The sequence below is a fragment of the Diadema antillarum genome, unplaced genomic scaffold (genome assembly GCF_040938485.1).
Source record: "Diadema antillarum isolate AM-2024a unplaced genomic scaffold, OU_Dant_1.0 seq00000460_RagTag, whole genome shotgun sequence".
Lineage (NCBI taxonomy): Eukaryota > Metazoa > Echinodermata > Echinoidea > Diadematoida > Diadematidae > Diadema > Diadema antillarum.
The window spans coordinates 2,280,592-2,300,004 of NW_027271431.1; the positions used below are offsets into that span (position 1 = coordinate 2,280,592).

Sequence of the window (19,413 nt, forward strand, 5' to 3'; positions counted from 1 at the left end):
CTGACAGAAAATGACATTCCATTTGTTTCAATGGTCACGGGGAAATAGGGATCTTTGTCCAGCATGTCTGATATTCACATGCAGTGGCGGATCCAGAGGGGGCGCCCCTCTTTATTTTTTGTTAAAACAAAAGAAATAAAAAGAAAAAATGGGGGAGGCTCGTGCGCCCCCTTTAATTTTCTAAAGGCGGCTTCCCTTTACAGAATTCCTGGGATCCGCCCTGTAATGATATATGCACAGAATATGAATTCATTTGTTAGTCGCTCTGGCAATTGTAAGCAAAATATTTTCATTCAAGTACATGTACTAAACTTGGAAGGAACGGTTCCATGACATGCTTTGCACAGATTCAAATTTATCCGTGACCGGTGAACCGAACTGAATAGGGTTTCTTGCAAGGTGTAGGTACAAGTTATGGTTATGGACCCTAAAATAGCACTCAGATTGTATGATTATTTTGAAAGTTATCAATGCAGAAAGTCCGAATGTACTTTTTCTTTGACATACTGTATATGGCAGAGCTCGACCTTAACAACTATACAAGATTCAAAATGTATTGGAATGTTTCTTTCCATTACGGGAAATTGCATTTCGTTTTTCGGGCCATCACCTGAGTAGAGAGATAGTGTTGAGCCCTGTAGTTATAATCGAGATATAAACGATGAAATGGAATATAGCCACGATCACGTCTGTACTGAATCAACTGAAAGACTGCAAAAGGATGTCAGGAATTCTGGGCTGAACAACCCGATTTTTGTTTTCTGTATCATTCAAAGGCGGGCCCTAGTAGGGTGTGGTCAAGATGATTATTGACTACTGGCGATTAAGACGACGCCATTTATCTAAATCGAATCAACTCAGATTAAACTCTCATCCGTATTCACTCAGGTTTCAGTTTAGATCTTTGATGGATGCGATGGATCCGTTCCCCGCACATGCGAAGAATTTTGTATATGACGTAGACAAATGTTAGTCCAATCAGCATGAAGAACGCGATCACATCCAGACCTATGAGTTGCCAGTACGTAAGGCTGTGTGTAGCAGGCTTCAGGTATCCTCCGCCATAACTCACCACGTGTTCAACCCAGTTGGCAGCCTTTTCTACGGGTTGCACTTTCTGATCACGCAAAATCTCGGAAAGCCTCTCTGCTCGCTCTCTGTACCTGTGAAAACGGAAAGGAGATAAATGTCAATAAACTATACTATAGCGAAAGCACAAACGTACGTTAATGGACAACAGCAAATTATGCAGACAAATGAAAATCGCGGCATATTTTTTTAAAGCCATAACATCTTTCATTTCATTTCATTTCATTTCATTCACTCTCATCCAATAATTTCCAACAAAAAACAAATACGCAATTATTTACAAGAACACATGCAGGTATACAAAATCAACACGACATTGCGATAAAGGAAACCACTGGGAACGGAAACACAATTTGTGTCTATATACTTGTGACTTATACGACTGTACCGAAATAAATATTGTGTGAATAGTAACACTGTACAATGTTGTGTAGAGAGCAAAATTGTGTACTCTCAACACTACATATTTCTCGTAGTTCATCGCAGCTGTGTACACATTGCGATTTCAATATATTTGGGACTGCTTAGTGAACAGGAATCCGTTCAGAAGGATCCGCTATGAACATGAATGGAGGTATATAGCTTCCATAGTGCTAAAAAGCACTCGCGCCAATCAATGTTCTAATTCGTACTGGATTATCATGAGTGGACTCGTATATAAATTATCAGTATCAGAATATGGATAGCAAGAAAACGTACGTATTGTTGTGGATGACCTCTCGAATGCACTGGAGAACCACTTCCTTGTTGAAGTCGACCGTGACGTCGATGACCTGTCCGATGCCGCGATCTAGCACGCGAGTTGCGGTGTCCAAGCCGTCCGTCATCAGTGGCATGACAATGAGAGGTACCCCGTGGTAGATTGCTTCGTAGAGACCGTTGTTGCCCCCGTGGTAGATCAGCAGACGAGTTTTGTTATGACCTGTCGAGTCGGATCGTGAGGACGGAGTAGGAGGATTCTTCACTTCGTTTGCATGGCATAATATTCTTAGCTTTGTTTTTTTTTTAAAGCAAAATGGACGGTAATATACCATCGTTGCCCCCCCCCCCCATTCAGGAAAAAAACCCCCAATAATTTCTTGACCGTGGTTACTTTAATAGATGACAGCAGTTTCCAAACATGTAACAACAATTATTTCTTTCCATAAAAGTAGATAAAGTTTGTTTGAAAATGGTAACTTGTAGAGCAACAATAGTTTTTGAAACTACTTTGTTAATAGTACGATTGTGTACGTCCGTTAGAGAAGAAACTATAAAATCTTACGAGAGTCATATCCTGCAGAAAACGAAGGCCTAACCTCGAACACACTCGAGCCAGAGTTTCGACAGAAGAAATGAGCGTCATGATAATGACAAATTACCAAGAAGATCATTTTGTGGTAACCATGGCAACGTCCGGACATTACGAGGCATTGTGATGTTATAAATGTCGAACTCCGAGTCATCGATGTGCCAGACGACCTTCTGCTCAATTTCGGCGAAGACATCGACAAAGATCCGGACGATGTCGGGTATGACCACGGACAGATACGAACCAAGCGTGAAAATGACGAGACCGTGATCTCCAGAGCTCTGGACAAAGTCCTCCAGATCCTTAGAAGGGAAAAGGAAAGAAAGAAGAAGAATTAAGAAACACTGCACATTTTTTTTTTCCAAAATTAATGTCGATCCCTGTTGGAAGAGAACAGCACAAATCTTATTATGCGAAATGATGATTAAGGCCTACTTGAAGAAAAAGGTGATGTTCGTTTTTTTTATTTTTTCGAAGGTTCTTTATTCCGAAACAAATACCTAGATGTTCGGAGTATGGATCTGTATTTATTTGCGGATTAACGCACCTTAGGAATAACGAACCTTATTTCATGTTCGTATTAACGAACCCTTTTGCATTTTCGGACTAACGGACCTTCAAAATTACGAACCTTATTTCGTCTTGGGGTTCACAAACATTCGGAATAACGACCTGTTGTTCATTTTCAGAATACAACGAACCGTTGGCATGAAAAACTGCGACAATTCTAAACAATACGCTTCGTTGCCTATGTAGGCCTATCGATACGTTTTGTATCTGTTGCAAGCAATCATTAAAAGAAATCACCTCGGATCCTTGCATGGTATACATTTGAAGTTTTTCTTCAACAATGTGAACTGTTCATTTAACGATTACCATATACCGAGGTGTTCAGATTCGATATATAATTCCGACAAAACATTCTATTCAGCGTTATATTTTTGTACTGCCGATAGGCCTATTCAAGACAATTAAGTATTAGATATTCAATAATCTGTGAATAGGAAAAGTCTAATCATACTTAAAATCTAATCCTCATACAGTGCAGGTATCCAATACTGACGTTTCATCCCACTAATCGATCGGCGATGACAGGTAGCTGAATAAGGAATGGAGTCATCCATAGTCATCACTTTAGCCTTAGCTGTCTATCTCCATACATGGACTTATTGCCTTTTGTTATCATCATAACTTTTCGCCATTGTCTGTTGGGAAATGTTTGGTACCAACCTTTTCAAGTGCTTGTGCGGGTCTGGTAGAAAGGCCTCCAACCGAGATGATGTTTGGTGTCCTGTGATGGGGGTAGTCCACAGCAGGATGGGTATTTGTCAAAACGAGTTCGATATTTCGCAGGACGTCCGGAAAACGTTCGTCTGAGATGCCAGCTTCTCGAAGCATCTTGTTCAAGTCCCGTATGTAACCAGGCGCAAGGACGCCCTGAGAAATCATCAAGCTCAACGTGTTTCGCAAGCGTTGCGTGAAAGTCATGCTGTGCGGTAAGCCAGACATGGAAAGGGGCATGATGGAAGGTAGAAACGGGTTTCCCATGGGAAAGTGGGTGACGAAAGGAGCGGTAGCTAGGAGCGTAAGTCCCATGTACTTTACACCAAGTTTGGCTGCTACAACAGTCGCGCATTGGCCTACAGTCATATCGAATATTACCAGGTCTAAGTCGGCCTTCCGCAAGTCTTCCATGCTGTCGTGGAGAATACACCGACAGTGTTCGATGGTCTGTCTCACACCCCACTCGTACAGGCGATAGGTGACTTGAGTCTGGCCGATGTTGAAGGACATGGCTGCGAAATGTGTGATTTTCGAAGCAAGGTTCTCGTGTGCACGGCTGACGTTATGAATAATAAAAGTGCTTCCCGCGTAGCGCGGATCTCCAGCCTCGCGAGCTTGCTCGACGCTCACGAGGAAAGTAACTCGGTGACCACGTCTTACCAGCTCCTTTCCAAGAAACGAAGCCGTGGCCAGATGGCTACCCCCTGAACTCCCAGAGTATATCAAGATATTGGCGCCATTCGCCACGGATTCGAGACTACCTAGCATTGCTACAGAAATTACGAGGACTACCAGGTAATTCATGACGATTCTTTGGGTAGGGCTTGCCTAGGTCGACGACCACCGTATTGACCGAACTGAGCAAAACACTGTTTCGTATTCGTACGACCCTTAATGTCTTGGTACGCGGGGCAATCAGCGCTGGAAGCATACATTAAATGATTCTATTGTGAGATATCACACACTTGCAGGTAAACCGCTGCTTATGTTTAACGACAGCAAAACACGTCTGGAGCAAATCGTCCTTTCAAGGAAATTGATTCGACAGACTCTCCTGATGAAGAAGAAGAAAAGCACCTTCACGTAGTACCCGTCGTAAGCTTGTCACTGGCATATATTGGGTTCCTACAGTTGGAGTTATAAAGAGCTCCTTTGAATGTGCACATAAAACACGCCAAGTCATCTGTTTCACGACCTCACTAATATGCACTAATATGTTGATGATATCGATGCCACTCCACCAATCTTTTGTGGTGCAGTCAAGGGAGGAAGAGGAGGGGGAGGGCACAAAGGCTGATTGAAAAAAAGGAACAACACAATAAACTACAATTATTCATCATCCAAACAACACCAAGAAAATTGCGAAAGATCGCATGAGCGATCCGAAAGCGATACCGCTCGTTGTTGTTATGATCATTATCAAATTCTTTATCGTAACAGCGAGTTACACACAATATTTTGATGATAAATTACGTTTGACTGAAGAAGCGAGAGGCGTGAATGCGTAGGCCTACCCTGAGATATGACTAACCCGACAACGACTACCTATAAGCTTCAGCTTTCAGGATTTGAGACCAACAAAACGTTCAATGCCGGTGAAACAGTTTTCTTTTTCATTGAACTTTGACAAAGGATGGGAATACAAAAGGTAGGCAACAGCCTTTGTTCATCGATAAGCATTGTTGAATGTATGAAAATACAGCATATGTAGATTACAGACGTATAATTTCAATGAAGTCTAATCGAAGAGTGGCTAGACAATGAAAGACTTCGACAATCTACTTTATGATAGGGAACCCTCTCTCTTTTTTTTCTCTTTTTTTTGGGGGGGGGGGGGGGAACTCAGGGTATGTTGGGTCTGGTCAACCATGACACTGTCTACCCCACGTCAAAGACAAGGGAGAAGTGGGCTAAACCAATGAATCAGATGACATTAGCGGACACGTGTTAAGATTTTCTTCGAGGATGGGAAGGCGCTATACATGACACTGTATAGGAAAACCAATTTCTTGTGCATGTTTTGTCATCGCTTACGTAGCAGTGGTCGAATTCTTTAACTTACCTGTTATGAATAGTTCGAGCATGCAATGACAAAATAATATTTCCTCCGATTACTTTCTGCGGCCTTTGGTGTGTGCCATGTCAAAACACTTTACAGTAACTCCCAATGTTCCTCTCTCGAATAAAAGTATAAAACAATCTGTCGCTTGGTAGCTAGTCTCACCTTAAAGCAGCATTTACACTTTGGCGAGTTGACATGGCGAGCTATGGCGAGTTAAGGCGAGTTGCCAAAATGAGGCACTCGCGATAACTCGCGTTAAGCTCACCATGTAACTCGGGATAACTCGCGACAACTCGGCATGGCTCGGCGAAGCTCGTTCAAGCTCGGGACAACTCTCCTTGAAGTCGTGAGCAGTCCCAAAATTTTTGAACATGTTCAAAATTTTTGCTAACTCGCTGTAACTCGTGCTGAACTCAGCTAGACTCGTTATATACTCGCGGTACTCGCAATAACTCGAAAGAAGCTCGAGATAAACTCGTAATAACTCGTAATAACTCGCCATATTTGAGTATACGCGAGTGCATTCCGAGTTTACTAGAGCGAGATACGAGCACTGCGATCGTATTACGAGTGAAGGAGAGGTGCCCGCGAGATTAGCGAGAGTTCAGATCGAGCACCCCGAGTTACAGCGAGTTTCGTATGAGTTTAGTCAGATTGCGTTGCAAGTGCGTATTGACATGCCAGCTGAATAATAAATATCCAGTGTTCTATATTTTTCCATATATGTTTTAAAACGAGAGCACATTTTAATCGACCCACGCATGTACACGTACTTTTAAAACGGCCATTGTCACTGTATTATTACAACTAGCAAAAATAGGAGAGGAATATGCCCCGACCCAAGAGATCCAAGAGTTGTGGCCATTCAGGTAGTTAAACACCGAAAGAATAATGTCATTCAAACAAGGGTAGAAGTAGAAGAAGTGCAGGAAGAGAGAATGGAGACGGAAGAGGAGATCAATGACGAGCATGAGAGACAGGTAAAAGAACAAGACACCAAACTAGACCAGGTCCAAGCTCAAACTACTGAGCATCAGGCCTCGCCTGTCGAACTGGTTGGGAGGAAAATGAACCCATTTTTCTCCACTCGCGAGGTTCTCCGTCTGGCACCCCAGGGAAGACGGAAAAAAAAAGAACAAAGAAGTCCACCCCAAACAAGAAGTCCACCCCGAAGAGACGAAAAAACACCTCACTGCATACACATTCACTGAAGAGCAAGAAGTAGAATAAACAGAGTGGTACAGATATCACGATTGTCTGTATAACAGGCGACTAAAGTCGTACAAGGATACTGCAAAGAAGACAAGGCTAATCGAAGAGAAGGCCAAGGAGTATACGATCCGGTGTGCTCCGGTAAGTGAAGATGAATATTAATATCTATTATTTATGGGGGGGGGGGCTGTGGCGGCAAAACGGAGTTTCGCTAAATATATTTTGTTGAATTCATTACCATGATTACTACTATGATTATGATTGCCATAATTATCGAAAATCCTGTAAACAACTGACAACACGACATGCATAATATTTAGTCCTGAAAATTTTGACCCCCACAGTTCGTTTATCCCGTTAGCTAGCTATATTCTTCACTGTATGAGAAACAAGAATTTAATAAAGTTGTTTGTTTCTTTCCATTAATTTCTGTGATCTAAATTCCCAGTGTTCGATTTTTTTTCAGTTGAACAGCTGAACAATTTCCTCAAGTCTATGAGGACACAGTACAGCCGTCTGACGAACCCAAAGTCTGGAAAGGGGACCAGAGACACACCTTATGCAGTAAGAGAGATCAGTGGATTCTCAATACATTCCGCGTCCTGGAGGGACATATTGTGAGGATGAAAGGGAGAACATTGGGAAGGGTAAATATGCATTTGATTTTATTAAGATCTGTAATAAGCTACATTTAAACAAAATATAGAAATCGCCATCGTGCGTCTTTCCTGTAAAAGATGTTGATCGAGTGATTTATTTATTTTTTGCAGACCTCTAAGGGACAAGTAGCATCCCAACCAAGAGAAGACGAATTAAATACTCTTCCCCCGACCAGGATACTGAGACTGATGGGCATGATGACAGCAGTGAGAATGACCAGACCACCCAAGAAGCTGATGACCCCCAGCAGACAATGAAGCTGGTTCCTCTTACACCAACTTATCAATTGTTGGCAAGGGCAAGGGCAAAATGAAAGGGAGGTGTACAACCCCCAAGGTGGCCTCTGAAGAAGCCAAGGACAGAGAACTGCTGGAAAAGGTGAATGTGAATTGTTGTTAAGAAAAGACAGTACGGATCGAGTAATACATGTATTTTATGAACAGTTATTTTTTAATACAAGTACATGCACGAATAACAAAATGACTAATCCACCATATTGTTAGAGGGTAAAACTCCGTTCGTGTGTTTATCATGATAACGCCATGATATAAAACCGGTGAAAAGGATACTCAACACGTACATTAAGGCCACTGCAACATTGTGGTTGATCGATTTTTAAAAATATTCTTAAAATGAGCTGCATGGCCTGTCTAATTATGTTCAGATTGATTAAAACAACCAAGAATATGAAAATAACGAACGACACACATTCACTACCAAGATGTTATATTTTTTTTTATCATTATCTGCTACAATAATAATTCCAGAACAGTGGGGTGAAGTTTTAGGTTTTCACCTTTTGAAGCACTAAATGATTCCTGTGAAGCATAATTTTTTCAAAGGTTCAAAACATATATTCTGAAAACATGTAAGGACATGCAGCCCAGATTTTTTTAATGAAAATTGTAATTATCATCTGCTAGAATAATAATTCCAGTACAGTTGTCCATGAGGTGAAGTTTTAGGTTTTCACTCTGGAAGGACAGAATGCTTACTGTGAAGCATAATTATGTTTAATGTTAACTTTTACATCCAAACATATATTCTGAAAGCACTTTGACATGCAGCTCATTTTTTTAACTGAACATAATGTTAAATACATGTATTACCTCTAACATCAAAACAAGAGATTAAACACGTAAATTGCGATTTGGACATTTCATCTCGACCATACAGAAACCTTATTTGTTTGAGTTAACTCCGTCAAAGTAAAATTATATGCATGCTTTCACCATAGGCATTTCTTCAAATTTACATTTTCGTCAACCAGTTGTATCCGAGTAATTGAAAATATTTAATCTCAATGTTATAAAGGAGTTACTTACTTTTAACATGTGAATTTCAAACTGTTCTCAATTTCGCTGATATTGTAGTTTTGTATATATCCACCTACATAATTATGTTTGAATTAATATGGCAGATGTTAAGGAATAAAGGTTCGCAAGTACATTTTAACACTCGATATTAAAACAAGCTTTGAACACTAAGTGTTGCAGTGAACAAAAATTTTGATCAGGCATTGTCCCATACACTAACATGAATTAAAATAACGCACAAAAGTATTACTAAAATTATTCAGTTCTTGGGGTTTTTCTGGGATACATTAATAGGTGATTAAACATTATGATAATGAACATTGTTCTGTATTAAAGAAAAGGAACAGTAAAGTGTGTCATTAATCTCAAGATCTCAAAATATGTTTGAGACTGTGATTATAACTGTGATTTTTTTTCCAGTACTCTCGAGATAATTTCGTGATACCGTATAATTCCTGGTTAACTGCTCAATAACTTAATAGTTTTGTGTAACATGGTGAAATATAAACGATGTACCCTTATGAGTATTGAAGTGACTGGTATCCTTTTATTATGTTGTAGCTCCTCCAGCGAGCAGATGAGGTCAGAGATCTACGAGGGTCTTCTTTCGCCTTGTCATCTCCCCCCGCAAGACCGCCCAGGTCTTCACCAGCTAACTCCGCCATCAGCGTCTCATATAGTGTCCGTACTTTGGCCTCCTCAACAACCAGGGTCTTGTCCAAAACCTCCTTTGAAGCATTTTGGTCCTCTCTTGAGAATCTCTTTTTCTGCGGCGCCTCCTTGACAACAGGGTCGCACCAATCGTGCAGAAGATCAGGGTCTCTTCTTCTTCAAGCAGAGCGGAAATGCTTCTGGCATCCATCTTTGAGCGCCAAAAATGTGCATTTCCCGCCCCTCGATCGTATAAAACTCTTATTACTCGTAATAAAATCTTGACAACTCGTTTAAAGCTCGCTTTAAGTCGTATAAAGGTCACTGCAACTCATACTAAGCTCGGTATGTCTCGTTTCGAGCTCGGTTCACTCGTACAGCGAGCGTAGTGAACTCGGCGTTGAGTCTTATATCATTCATGCAAATTCCAGAAAAAAAGATTATATTTCGCGCGAGTTTGTGCGAGTTAACGCGAGTTGGAGCTCGCACAGCTCGCGCACGACTCGCGACTCCAACTCGCCAAAGTGTAAACGTTGCTTAAGGTTTGTTTGTTTGTTTGCTTTTGCATTTTTGTTTTATTTTTGTTTTCCGCAGACGCAGCTGCTACGTACACCTCGCTGCCTTACGCATCTATTTGGGATCGCGCCATCACTCGACTTGACGCACACAATGAGGTTTGTTACGGCACATTTTGGTAAATTGCACATTTTGGTAAATTACCAAAGTGTGCAATTTGCAAAAATGTGCCGTAACTGTGTTACGGCACATTTTGGTAAAAGAAGTTTGTTACTAAAATGTGCCGATTAATAGTGCACCTATACCTGACGGGATCAACTGTTACCATAATGTGCAGTTAAAAGTGGATTTGCCTGCACATTTTTGTAACTGAACTAAAAACCTATGGATAGGCTTGAGAGTTATCATACGGTCAAGGAGTTAAGGTTATATGGTCATGCCTGCAGTAAAGACAGGCAAGGCACTTTTTTAGCTCACCCGAGCCGAAGGCTCGAGTGAGCTATTGCGATCGCTTTTCGTCCGCCGTCCGCCGTCCGCCGTCCGTCGTAGGTCTTGCGCCGTGAGTCGTGCATGCGTTATGCATACAAAGGTGTTTACATTTTCATCTTCTCTTCCAGAACCGGTAGGCAGATTTCAACCAAACTTGGTGGGAATCATCCTTAGGGGGTAAGGACCCAAAGTTGCTCATGTGGAGTATGTGGTCCCAATGGGGCCCAGGGGGAGGGCCCCCAAGGGGAAAAGGGGTAAACTTTAAAAATCTTCTTCTCCAAACCCAAAAGCAGTACAGTCTAGTATGTTGTATGTATAGGGCCTACCTTTATATATGAAGAATGTAGCTTGTTTATGGCAAGACCCAAGATGGCCCCCTTGGGCCCTAGAGGGGGTGAACGTTTGAGGGGTTGGGGACAAGGGGGGAAAACACATTTTCATCTTCTTCTTCAGAACCAGTGGACAAATTTCAACCAAACTTGGTGGGGATTATCCTTTGGGGGTTGGGTCCTAAGGTTGTTCATGTTGGGCATGTGGCCCCCATGGGGAGCCCCCTCCCCTTTGTGCTCCAGAGCAAAAAGCATTACTCTCAAGATATGTTGTACGTGGATATCTTTATAGCTGAAGAATATAATTTGTTTATGGGAATACCTAGGGTATCCCCCTTGGAGACCGGGGGGGGGGGGGGGCAAGGGGGAAAGCACACTTTCATCTTCTTCAGAACCAGTGGGCGGATTTCAGACAAACTTGGTGAGGATCATTCTTAGGGGATAGTGTCCCAAAGTTGTAAATAAGTGTGGGTCAAGTGCACCCCCTTGGGGGGGGGGGGGGGCCTAAGGGAAAAAGGCATATTTTATACATGTAGACACCTTTATAGATGAGGAATATAAGCTGTTCATGGCAATATCTAAGATGGCCCCCTTGGGTTCCTAGAGGGGTGAAAGTTGGGAGGGGGAACAAACAAGGGGGAGGAGAAGAGAATAACATTTCTATCTTCTTCAGAACCAAAGGGCAGATTTCATCCAAAATTGCTAGGAATCATCCTTTTGGTAGAAGGACCCAACGTTCTTTGTATGTTTGTTTTGTTGTTGTTGTTGTTTTTTTTTGGGGGGGGGGTTCTCCTAGCGAAAGGGAGAAGGGGCCTTAATTTGCAGGGAAATTGCGTCAAGTGTATTGACTTCGTTACTCGGGTTAGCGGCTAGCCCCCTGGGCCTTTTGTTAAAATATGATGGTTAGTGTGTTGCCATGGTAACAGTATATCATCGCAACAAACTATGACAAAATCTTGCAGATTAAATTACTTCCTTAATTTTTGCCAAATGCTCACGATAGTTGGCACGCACTTTGGTCTTGGAGTGAAGATGTACAAGACACATTCGTTAAAGGATGGGTACTGCGTTGTCATGGTAACGACATATAGCAATAAATCAGAGAAAATGCAAAAATTGTTTTTGTTTCTCACATAAGGCCGTCGTACGCGTACTAGGGGGTGGGTATGAATTATCTTCTGTGATATAGTTTGTGTAGAATGAAGATGACTCATAAGTGAATTTATTGAAGCATTAAATGAACAGGCGTCTCTTTCTCCACCCTCTTCGTTTTCCCTTTTTTCCTTTTCTCCTCCACTTGTTTTGTTTTTATCATTTGACCAGGAGTAAACGCCCCTGCCAATTGTAGCGTCGCCCATGAGTGAAACCAATCTTTTGGATCATTTATTTTCCCCAGGGGAAGGGGTCTTCATCGAGCTCATGAGAGACACTTGGTCACTTGGTCTAGGCATAATTAATTAATTTCAGAATTCTGTGTTGAAGCTTGGTAGTCCCGACTAGGTTACCATCAGATAAAACAACCAGAATCAAAATCCACTGTCTAATGAAGATGTATCATTTCCATTAATTTCTGAAAATGTTTCATACATTTGCATAAATTTGCATAATTGATTAATTTCAGAATTCGGTGTTGAAGTTTCGTAGTCCCAACCAAGCCATCAGATAAAACAACGAAAATCAAAATCCATTGTAAAAGTCGGAGAAGCATGTTTGTAAATTTCTTTAAAAATGCAAAAATATGCATAAATTAATGAATTTCAAAATTCTGTGTTGAACTCTGGTTGTCCCAATCAAGCCCTATCAGATAAAACAATCAGAATCAAAATCCACTGTTTAATGAAGAAGATGCTTCATTTCCATCAATTTCTGAAAATTTTTCATACATTTGCATAAATTTGCATAACTAATGAATTTCAGAATTCGGTGTTGAAGTTCCGTAGTCCCAACCAAGCCATCAGATTAAACAACGGAAATTAAAATCCATTGTAAAAAGTCGAAGAAGCATGTTTGTAATATATATATATATATATATATATATATATATATATATATTATATATTATATATCAGTGGAAATCGTGGATATGCGTGATTAGCATGAATCTGTCATCAATAAGTATTCCACAGGACTAAACCTAATGCAAACCACAGTTCTTTTATGCAAACATCATTAATACGTACATTGAAATAAGGAGCAATTAACAGTGAATATAACTTTCCGCATTTATTTGTTCAAATTACATCACGCTCAATCAATTTCTCAATCACAGATAAAAGGACACAACAACGCCTGGCACCAAACTGTTTTTTTTTTCTACATAATTAAAAAGATTCGACTCATTAAAAACAAAACAAAGGAATTATACATTTCAATATCAAGAGGACGGAATGTGAACTTATCAGTTAAAAAGATAAAATCCTATGGAATTCTGTTTATATTTTTGTTCATAACAATGTCCATGAGTGACGTTACGAATTGTGGCACCGAAACTTTAAAAAGTCACAACTATTGAAAGGATTATCCGATTTCCCTCAAACTTTACGATTGTTTTCTACTTATATTGCGCATTTTCTCATATACACAAGCACACGCACACACAAAACCACACACATGCATATATTACCGTATATCTCCCCAAAATTACAATCGGACTTTCTGCAACATTAACTTTAAAGACGGTAAATCACTCAAAATGCCATTTGAGGTATGCAACTGTATCTCATTGTCTACATCTTACAGAAAACCCCATTCGATTTGCTTTGCAGTGGTCACATAGAAATAGGGATCTTTGTAAAGTATGTCAGAATTCCCTTCCCTCCCAGTTTTGAAGGAGATGCGTTGTCCATTCATTGTGCTCACAAACACGCCGAAGTTGTTTATTGTGTCCTCGCACAAAAAAAAGAAAAAAAAAAGGTTTCCATTTAAAAGATGACTGCTTATTTCCTTTTTAGCTTCAACCCAAGAGTTTCAACTAACAAAATGAATAATGAACTACATAAAAAGGGAAGCACATTTTTTAGTTTTGCAAAACATTGGTAAGGTGTGAACATAAATCATCAACTCATGAAAGACTGGATTGAGCTCTTCCTCCATTTGGATTTATATTTCTGTTCTACCTTTTTTCTCCTGTTTTCTTTATAGGATGAACAATACAATAATATTTACATATTTATATATTTACATATTGATAAGTTATGCAAAGAATATGAATTCATTTGACAGTTGCTCTAACAGTTGTAAGCAAAATATTTTCATTCAAGTGCTAAACATGGAAGAAACGGACCCATGAAATGCTTTACAAAGACCCACATTTCCCCATGACCACTGAACCAAAATGAGTGGGTTTTCCTGCAAGATGTAGGTTACAAGTTACAGTTTCATACCCTGAAATGGCATTTAGATCGTCTGATTATCTTAAAAGCTACTAATGGGGAAATTCCGATTGTAATTTTTGGGGACGTATTGTATATGGCAGGACTCGACATCAACGTTGGCCTGATCGGGGAACTACAACAAGATTCAAAACGTATTGTAATGTTTTTGTTTTGTTTTATGTTTTGTTTTGTTTTTTTACTTCACGAAACTGCATTTCTTTTCAGGCCACAAATGAAGGGAGATAGTGTTGAGTCCTGTAGTAAAATGAGATAAAAGATGGAATGGAATACACACGATAACATCTATTCTGTATCAATGGAAAGAGATGTTAGGAATTCTGGACTGCCCGGAATTTTGGGGTGAACACCTCGATTTTTGTTTTCTGTATCATTCAAAGAAGGCCCTATTAGAGTCTGGTCAAGATCATATTGACTACACACTGGCGATCAAGAGGACGCAATATATTTATGTCGAATCAACTCAGATTAAAATCTCATCCGTATTCACTCAGGTTTCAGTTTAGATCTTTGATGGATGCAATGGATCCGTTCCACGCACATGCGCAGAATTTTGTATATGACGTAGACAAATGTTAGTCCAATCAGCATGAAGAACGCGATCACATCCAGACCTATGAGTTGCCAGTACCTAAGGCTGTGTGTAGCAGGCCTCAGGTATCCTCCGCCATAGCTCATCACATGTTCAACCCAGTTAGCAGCCATTTCTACGGGTTGCGCTTTCTGATCACGTAAAATCTCGGAAAGCCTCACTGCTCGCTCTCTGTACCTGTGGGAACAGAAATGAGATAAATGTAAATAATCTACACTATAGCAAAGACATAAACGCAACGTTGATTGACATCAACAAATTATGCAGAAGAAAGAAAATCGCGACATGTTTTTAAAAGCCATAGCATCTTTCATTTCATTTCATTTACAAGGTATTTTAATTTCCAACAACAAAGACAACAAACTGCGATTAGGCCTATACACATAACAAGAAATTCACATGCACACAGTTATACAAAATCAATGCGACATTGTAATAAAGGAAATATTGTGAACGAAAATACAATTTTGCTTAGGGCCTATATACTTTTGACTTATACGACCGTACCAAAACGAATATCGTGTAGATAGCAACACTGTATACTCTCATCAATCTTGCATAGCACTCATAGGCCTACTACTAGTTTATTCAAAGTTGTGTACATATTGTGATGTCAATACATTTGAGACTGCAGTGCCTCGTGAACATGATTCCGTTCACAGCATCAACTATGAACATGACGAATGGAGGTAACTTGTAAAGTGCAACGAAATACAAGTACGTTCTATCAATGTTTTGATTTGTACGGAATCATAGGAGTCGACTCGTATTAACAGTATCGCAATATAGACAGCAAGAAAACGTACGTATTGTTGTGGATGACCTCTCGAATGCACTGGAGAATGGCTTCCTTGTTGAAGTTGACTGTGACGTCGATGACTTGTCCGATGCCGCGCTCCAGTACGCGAGTTGCAGTGTCCAAGCCGTCCGTCATCAGTGGCATGACGACGAGAGGTACCCCATGGTACATTGCTTCGTAGAGCCCGTTGTTGCCCCCGTGGTAGATCAGCAGGCGAGTTTTGTTATGACCTGTCGAGTCGGATCGTGAGGAAGGATTAGGAGGATTCTTCACTTCTTCTGCATGGAATAATCGATCTTCCTAGCTGTGGTTTTTAGCAAAACGGACGGCGATACCGTTGTTGCCCCTCTCCCTCCCCCAGGAAGAAAAAAATGTCTTGACCGTGGTCATTTGAGTAGATGACAACAGTTCGCAAACACATAGCAGAAATTATTTCTTAACATGAAAATAGATAAAGTATGTTTGAAAATGGAAAATTCTAAAGCGACAATATGGTTAGAAACTATCCAGTTCTGTATTACGCTCTTTGTTTATAGTACATGTGTGTACATCCGTTAGAGAAGAAACTATGAGATCTTACGAGTGCCATATCCTGCAGAAAACGAAGGCCTATTAAACGTTAACGTATAGCGTGGCCTCTAACACACTCGAGCCAGAGTTTCGACAGAAGAAATGAGCGTCATAATAATTACAAATTACCAAGAAGATCATTTTGTGGTAACCATGGCAACGTCCGGACATTACGAGGCATTGTGATGTTATAAATGTCGAACGCAGAGTCATCGATGTGCCAGACGACCTTCTGCTCAACCTCAGCGAAGACATCGACAAAGACCCGGACGATGTCGGGTATGACGACGGACAGATAGGAACCAAGCGTAAATATGACGAGACCGTGATCTCCAGAGCTCTGGACAAAGTCTTCCAGATCCTTAACAGGGAAGAAGAAGACGAAAATGAAGAAGAAGAAGACGAAGAAGAAGAAGAAGAAGGAGGAGGAGGAGGAGGAGGAGAAGACAAAAAAGAAACACCACACAAATTACTTTTTCTTCTCAAAATTAATGTTGATCCCTGTCGGAAGAAAACAGCACAAATCGTATGATTCCAAATGTACTGCATAAAAAAATTGGTGATGTTCGTTATTCAGAAGGGTCTTTGTTTTTAAACATGCAAATCCAATCCCGTGTACGTAGATGTTCGGACTATTGAGAATTCGGAAGAACGATCTTCATTTCACTATAGGGTTAACGAACCTTCAGAACAACGCTACAAAATGTTCGGATTAATAAACACTCTTCCATTTTTGGATAAGCGAACCTTGGGAGTAACGATATCGTTTCGCATTTACAAACTTTCGGAATAAGACTTTTTTTTTTAATAGACTAAACCTTTGGCATGACAGACTGCAACAACTTTAAGCAATACTCTCCGTTGCCTACGTATCAGTGTGTTCAAGCATAGGTTGTGCAAGCAATCAGTAACAGAACTCACCTCCTTTCACATGGTACATAGTAGGTTGAAGCTATAATTATAATAATAAGGTCTTCATCCAGGGTACACTCTCCAGTGCTGCCACTGCTCTACCAGAGAGCCCTACCATTATTGTTGTTCATATAGGATGTGAGCTGTTAATTACAATAATTATGTAGGTGTTCAGGATATCATTCCTACAAAACATTCTATTCAGCGTTACATTTTGTACGGTCAATTTTCAAGATAATGACGCATTTGATATTCAATATTCTGTGAATAGAAAAAAAATCACGATCAAAATGAAAGATGGTGGCAGATATCCACTGTTGGCATTTCACCACCATTCAATCAGCGATGACAGACAGCTTGATTAAATAAGCCCCGGTCACACAGCACTCCACGTCTAAATCACGTACCGGTACAAAAAGTTATGAAAATCTGGTGGACGTGGTCGTAAGTGGTAATTGTTGGTCAAATTTTGGTTTGGCCGTGCTTTGTACGGGGTATGGCCGTTGGCGGCTGTTCCACTGCTGAAGCACTACCTAAGCACGGCTAACCACGTCCAGCCACGTGTATGTACGCGGAAAAATTCATTTGTCAGTGATAAGCTGCTAAACACACGCCATTTCCCGTGATACCAACGCGTAACACGCGTCAGATGACCGTGCTCTGCCCGTGACAGACCGCTAAACTTTCGCGTCTTACCGCGTCTCACCAAGTTTTAATCACAGCCGGAACACGGATTATCACGTGTGTTTCACGTGTGTTGCACGTCTGTACCACGTGTGTCACCCGTGGTTGTCCGCGGAATAAAATTTTGAGCAGTTCAAAACTTTTTACCGCGTCCGACGCCGTTCCGATTTTCCCCGCGTCCTGCCACGTCTATAAATCGACCGTAGCTCGTCTGAAACTCGACATCAACGCGAACAACATCGTCTGCTTCACGGGAGACCACTTTTTGACGTGTTTGGCCGTGATTAAGCCGCAAAGCGCTGTGTGACCGGGCGTTAAGCAATGGAGTTACAACCCTATAGTCATTAGCCTGATAATCGTCTTCTCTATACAGGGACCTAGCCTTTTGTTGTTGCCATAACTTCACCATCGTCTGTTGGAAAATAAGTTATTTTGGTACTAACCTTTTCAAGTGCTTGTGCGGGTCTGGCAGAAAGGCCTCCAACCGAGATGATGTTTGGTGTCCTGTGAAGGGGGTAGTCCACAGCAGGATGGGTACTTGACAAAACGAGTTCGGTGTTTCGCAGGACGTCCGGAAAACGTTCCTTCGAGATGCCAGCTTCTCGGAGCATCTTGTTCATTTCCCGTATGTATCGAGGCGCAAGAACGCCCTGAGAAATCATCCAGCTCAACATGTTCCGCACGCGTTGCGCAAATGTCATGCTGTGTGGTAAGCCAGACATGGAAAGAGGCATGATGGAAGGCAGAAACGGGTTTCCCATGGATAAATGGGTGACCAAAGGAGGTGTAGCTAGGAGCACAAGTCCCATGTACTTTACACCAAGTTTGGCTGCTACAACAGCCGCGCATTGTCCTAAACTCATATCGAATATCACCAGGTCTAACTCGGCCTTCCGCAAGTCTTCCATGCTGTCATGGAGAATACACCGACAGTGTTCGACGGTCTGTCTCACACCCCACTCGTACAGGCGATAGGTGGCTTGAGTCTGGCCGATGTTGAAGGACATGGCAGCTAAATGTGTGATTTTCGAAGCAATGTCCCCGTGTGAACTGCTGACGTTATGAAGAATAAAAGTGCTTTCCGCGTAGCGCGGATCTCCGGCCTCGTGAGCTTGTTCGACGCTCACGAGGAAAGTAACTCGGTGACCACGTCTTACCAGCTCCTTTCCAAGAAACGAAGCCGAGGCCAGATGGCTACCCCCTATACTCCCAGAGTATATCAAGATATTGGCGCCATTCGCCACGGATTCGAGACAACCTATTGCTACAGAAATGACGAGAAAGACTACCAGGTAATTCATGACTATTCTTCGGGCAGGACTTGCCTAGGTCGACGACCACCGTATGCACCGAACTGAGCAAAACACTGTTTCGTATTCGTACAACCCTTAATGTTGGTAGTCTTGGTACGCTGGGCAATCACATTCGGAAGCATAAGTTAAATGATTCTATCGTGATATATCACGCACTTGCAGGCAACCCGCTGTGTTTCACGACAGCAAAACACGTCTGGCGAGCAAATCTTCCTTTCATTTAGGAAATTGATTCGACAGACTCTCCTGATC

General features: G+C 41.3%; 2 protein-coding genes across 2 annotated transcripts; both read right to left on the reverse strand.

Moving 5' to 3' along the window:
* Positions 1 to 880: 880 nt before the first annotated feature.
* LOC139733083 (UDP-glucuronosyltransferase 2A2-like) lies at positions 881 to 4,432 on the reverse strand. Its single transcript, XM_071643925.1, has 4 exons — positions 3,611 to 4,432; positions 2,496 to 2,682; positions 1,789 to 2,011; positions 881 to 1,163 (listed from the first exon to the last, which is right to left on the reverse strand). The coding sequence occupies exons 1-4, from the start codon at positions 4,430 to 4,432 to the stop codon at positions 881 to 883; spliced, it is 1,515 nt and encodes a 504-aa protein (XP_071500026.1).
* A 5,000-nt stretch (positions 4,433 to 9,432) lies between these two features.
* Positions 9,433 to 19,149, reverse strand: LOC139733084 (UDP-glucuronosyltransferase 2C1-like). Its single transcript, XM_071643926.1, has 5 exons — positions 18,292 to 19,149; positions 16,427 to 16,613; positions 15,690 to 15,912; positions 14,923 to 15,060; positions 9,433 to 9,742 (listed from the first exon to the last, which is right to left on the reverse strand). Exons 1-5 carry the CDS (start codon positions 19,147 to 19,149, stop codon positions 9,433 to 9,435), a joined length of 1,716 nt encoding a protein of 571 aa, XP_071500027.1.
* Positions 19,150 to 19,413: the final 264 nt, after the last annotated feature.

What these genes read in the sequence shown, in the direction of transcription:
- LOC139733083 (XM_071643925.1), bottom strand. Translation starts at nt 4,432, where the DNA reads ATGCTAGGTAGTCTCGAATCCGTGGCGAATGGCGCCAATATCTTGATA. An exon ending in CCGCACAAGCACTTGAAAAG is followed by an intron (nt 2,683 to 3,610) that starts GTTGGTACCAAA and finishes TTCCCTTCTAAG; the next exon opens with GATCTGGAGGACTTTGTCCA. An exon ending in GAGGTCATCCACAACAATAC is followed by an intron (nt 1,164 to 1,788) that starts GTACGTTTTCTT and finishes CCGTTTTCACAG; the next exon opens with GTACAGAGAGCGAGCAGAGA.
- LOC139733084 (XM_071643926.1), bottom strand. Translation starts at nt 19,149, where the DNA reads ATGAATTACCTGGTAGTCTTTCTCGTCATTTCTGTAGCAATAGGTTGT. An exon ending in CCGCACAAGCACTTGAAAAG is followed by an intron (nt 16,614 to 18,291) that starts GTTAGTACCAAA and finishes TTCCCTGTTAAG; the next exon opens with GATCTGGAAGACTTTGTCCA. An exon ending in CCTGCTACACACAGCCTTAG is followed by an intron (nt 9,743 to 14,922) that starts GTACTGGCAACT and finishes CTCTGCTTGAAG; the next exon opens with AAGAAGAGACCCTGATCTTC.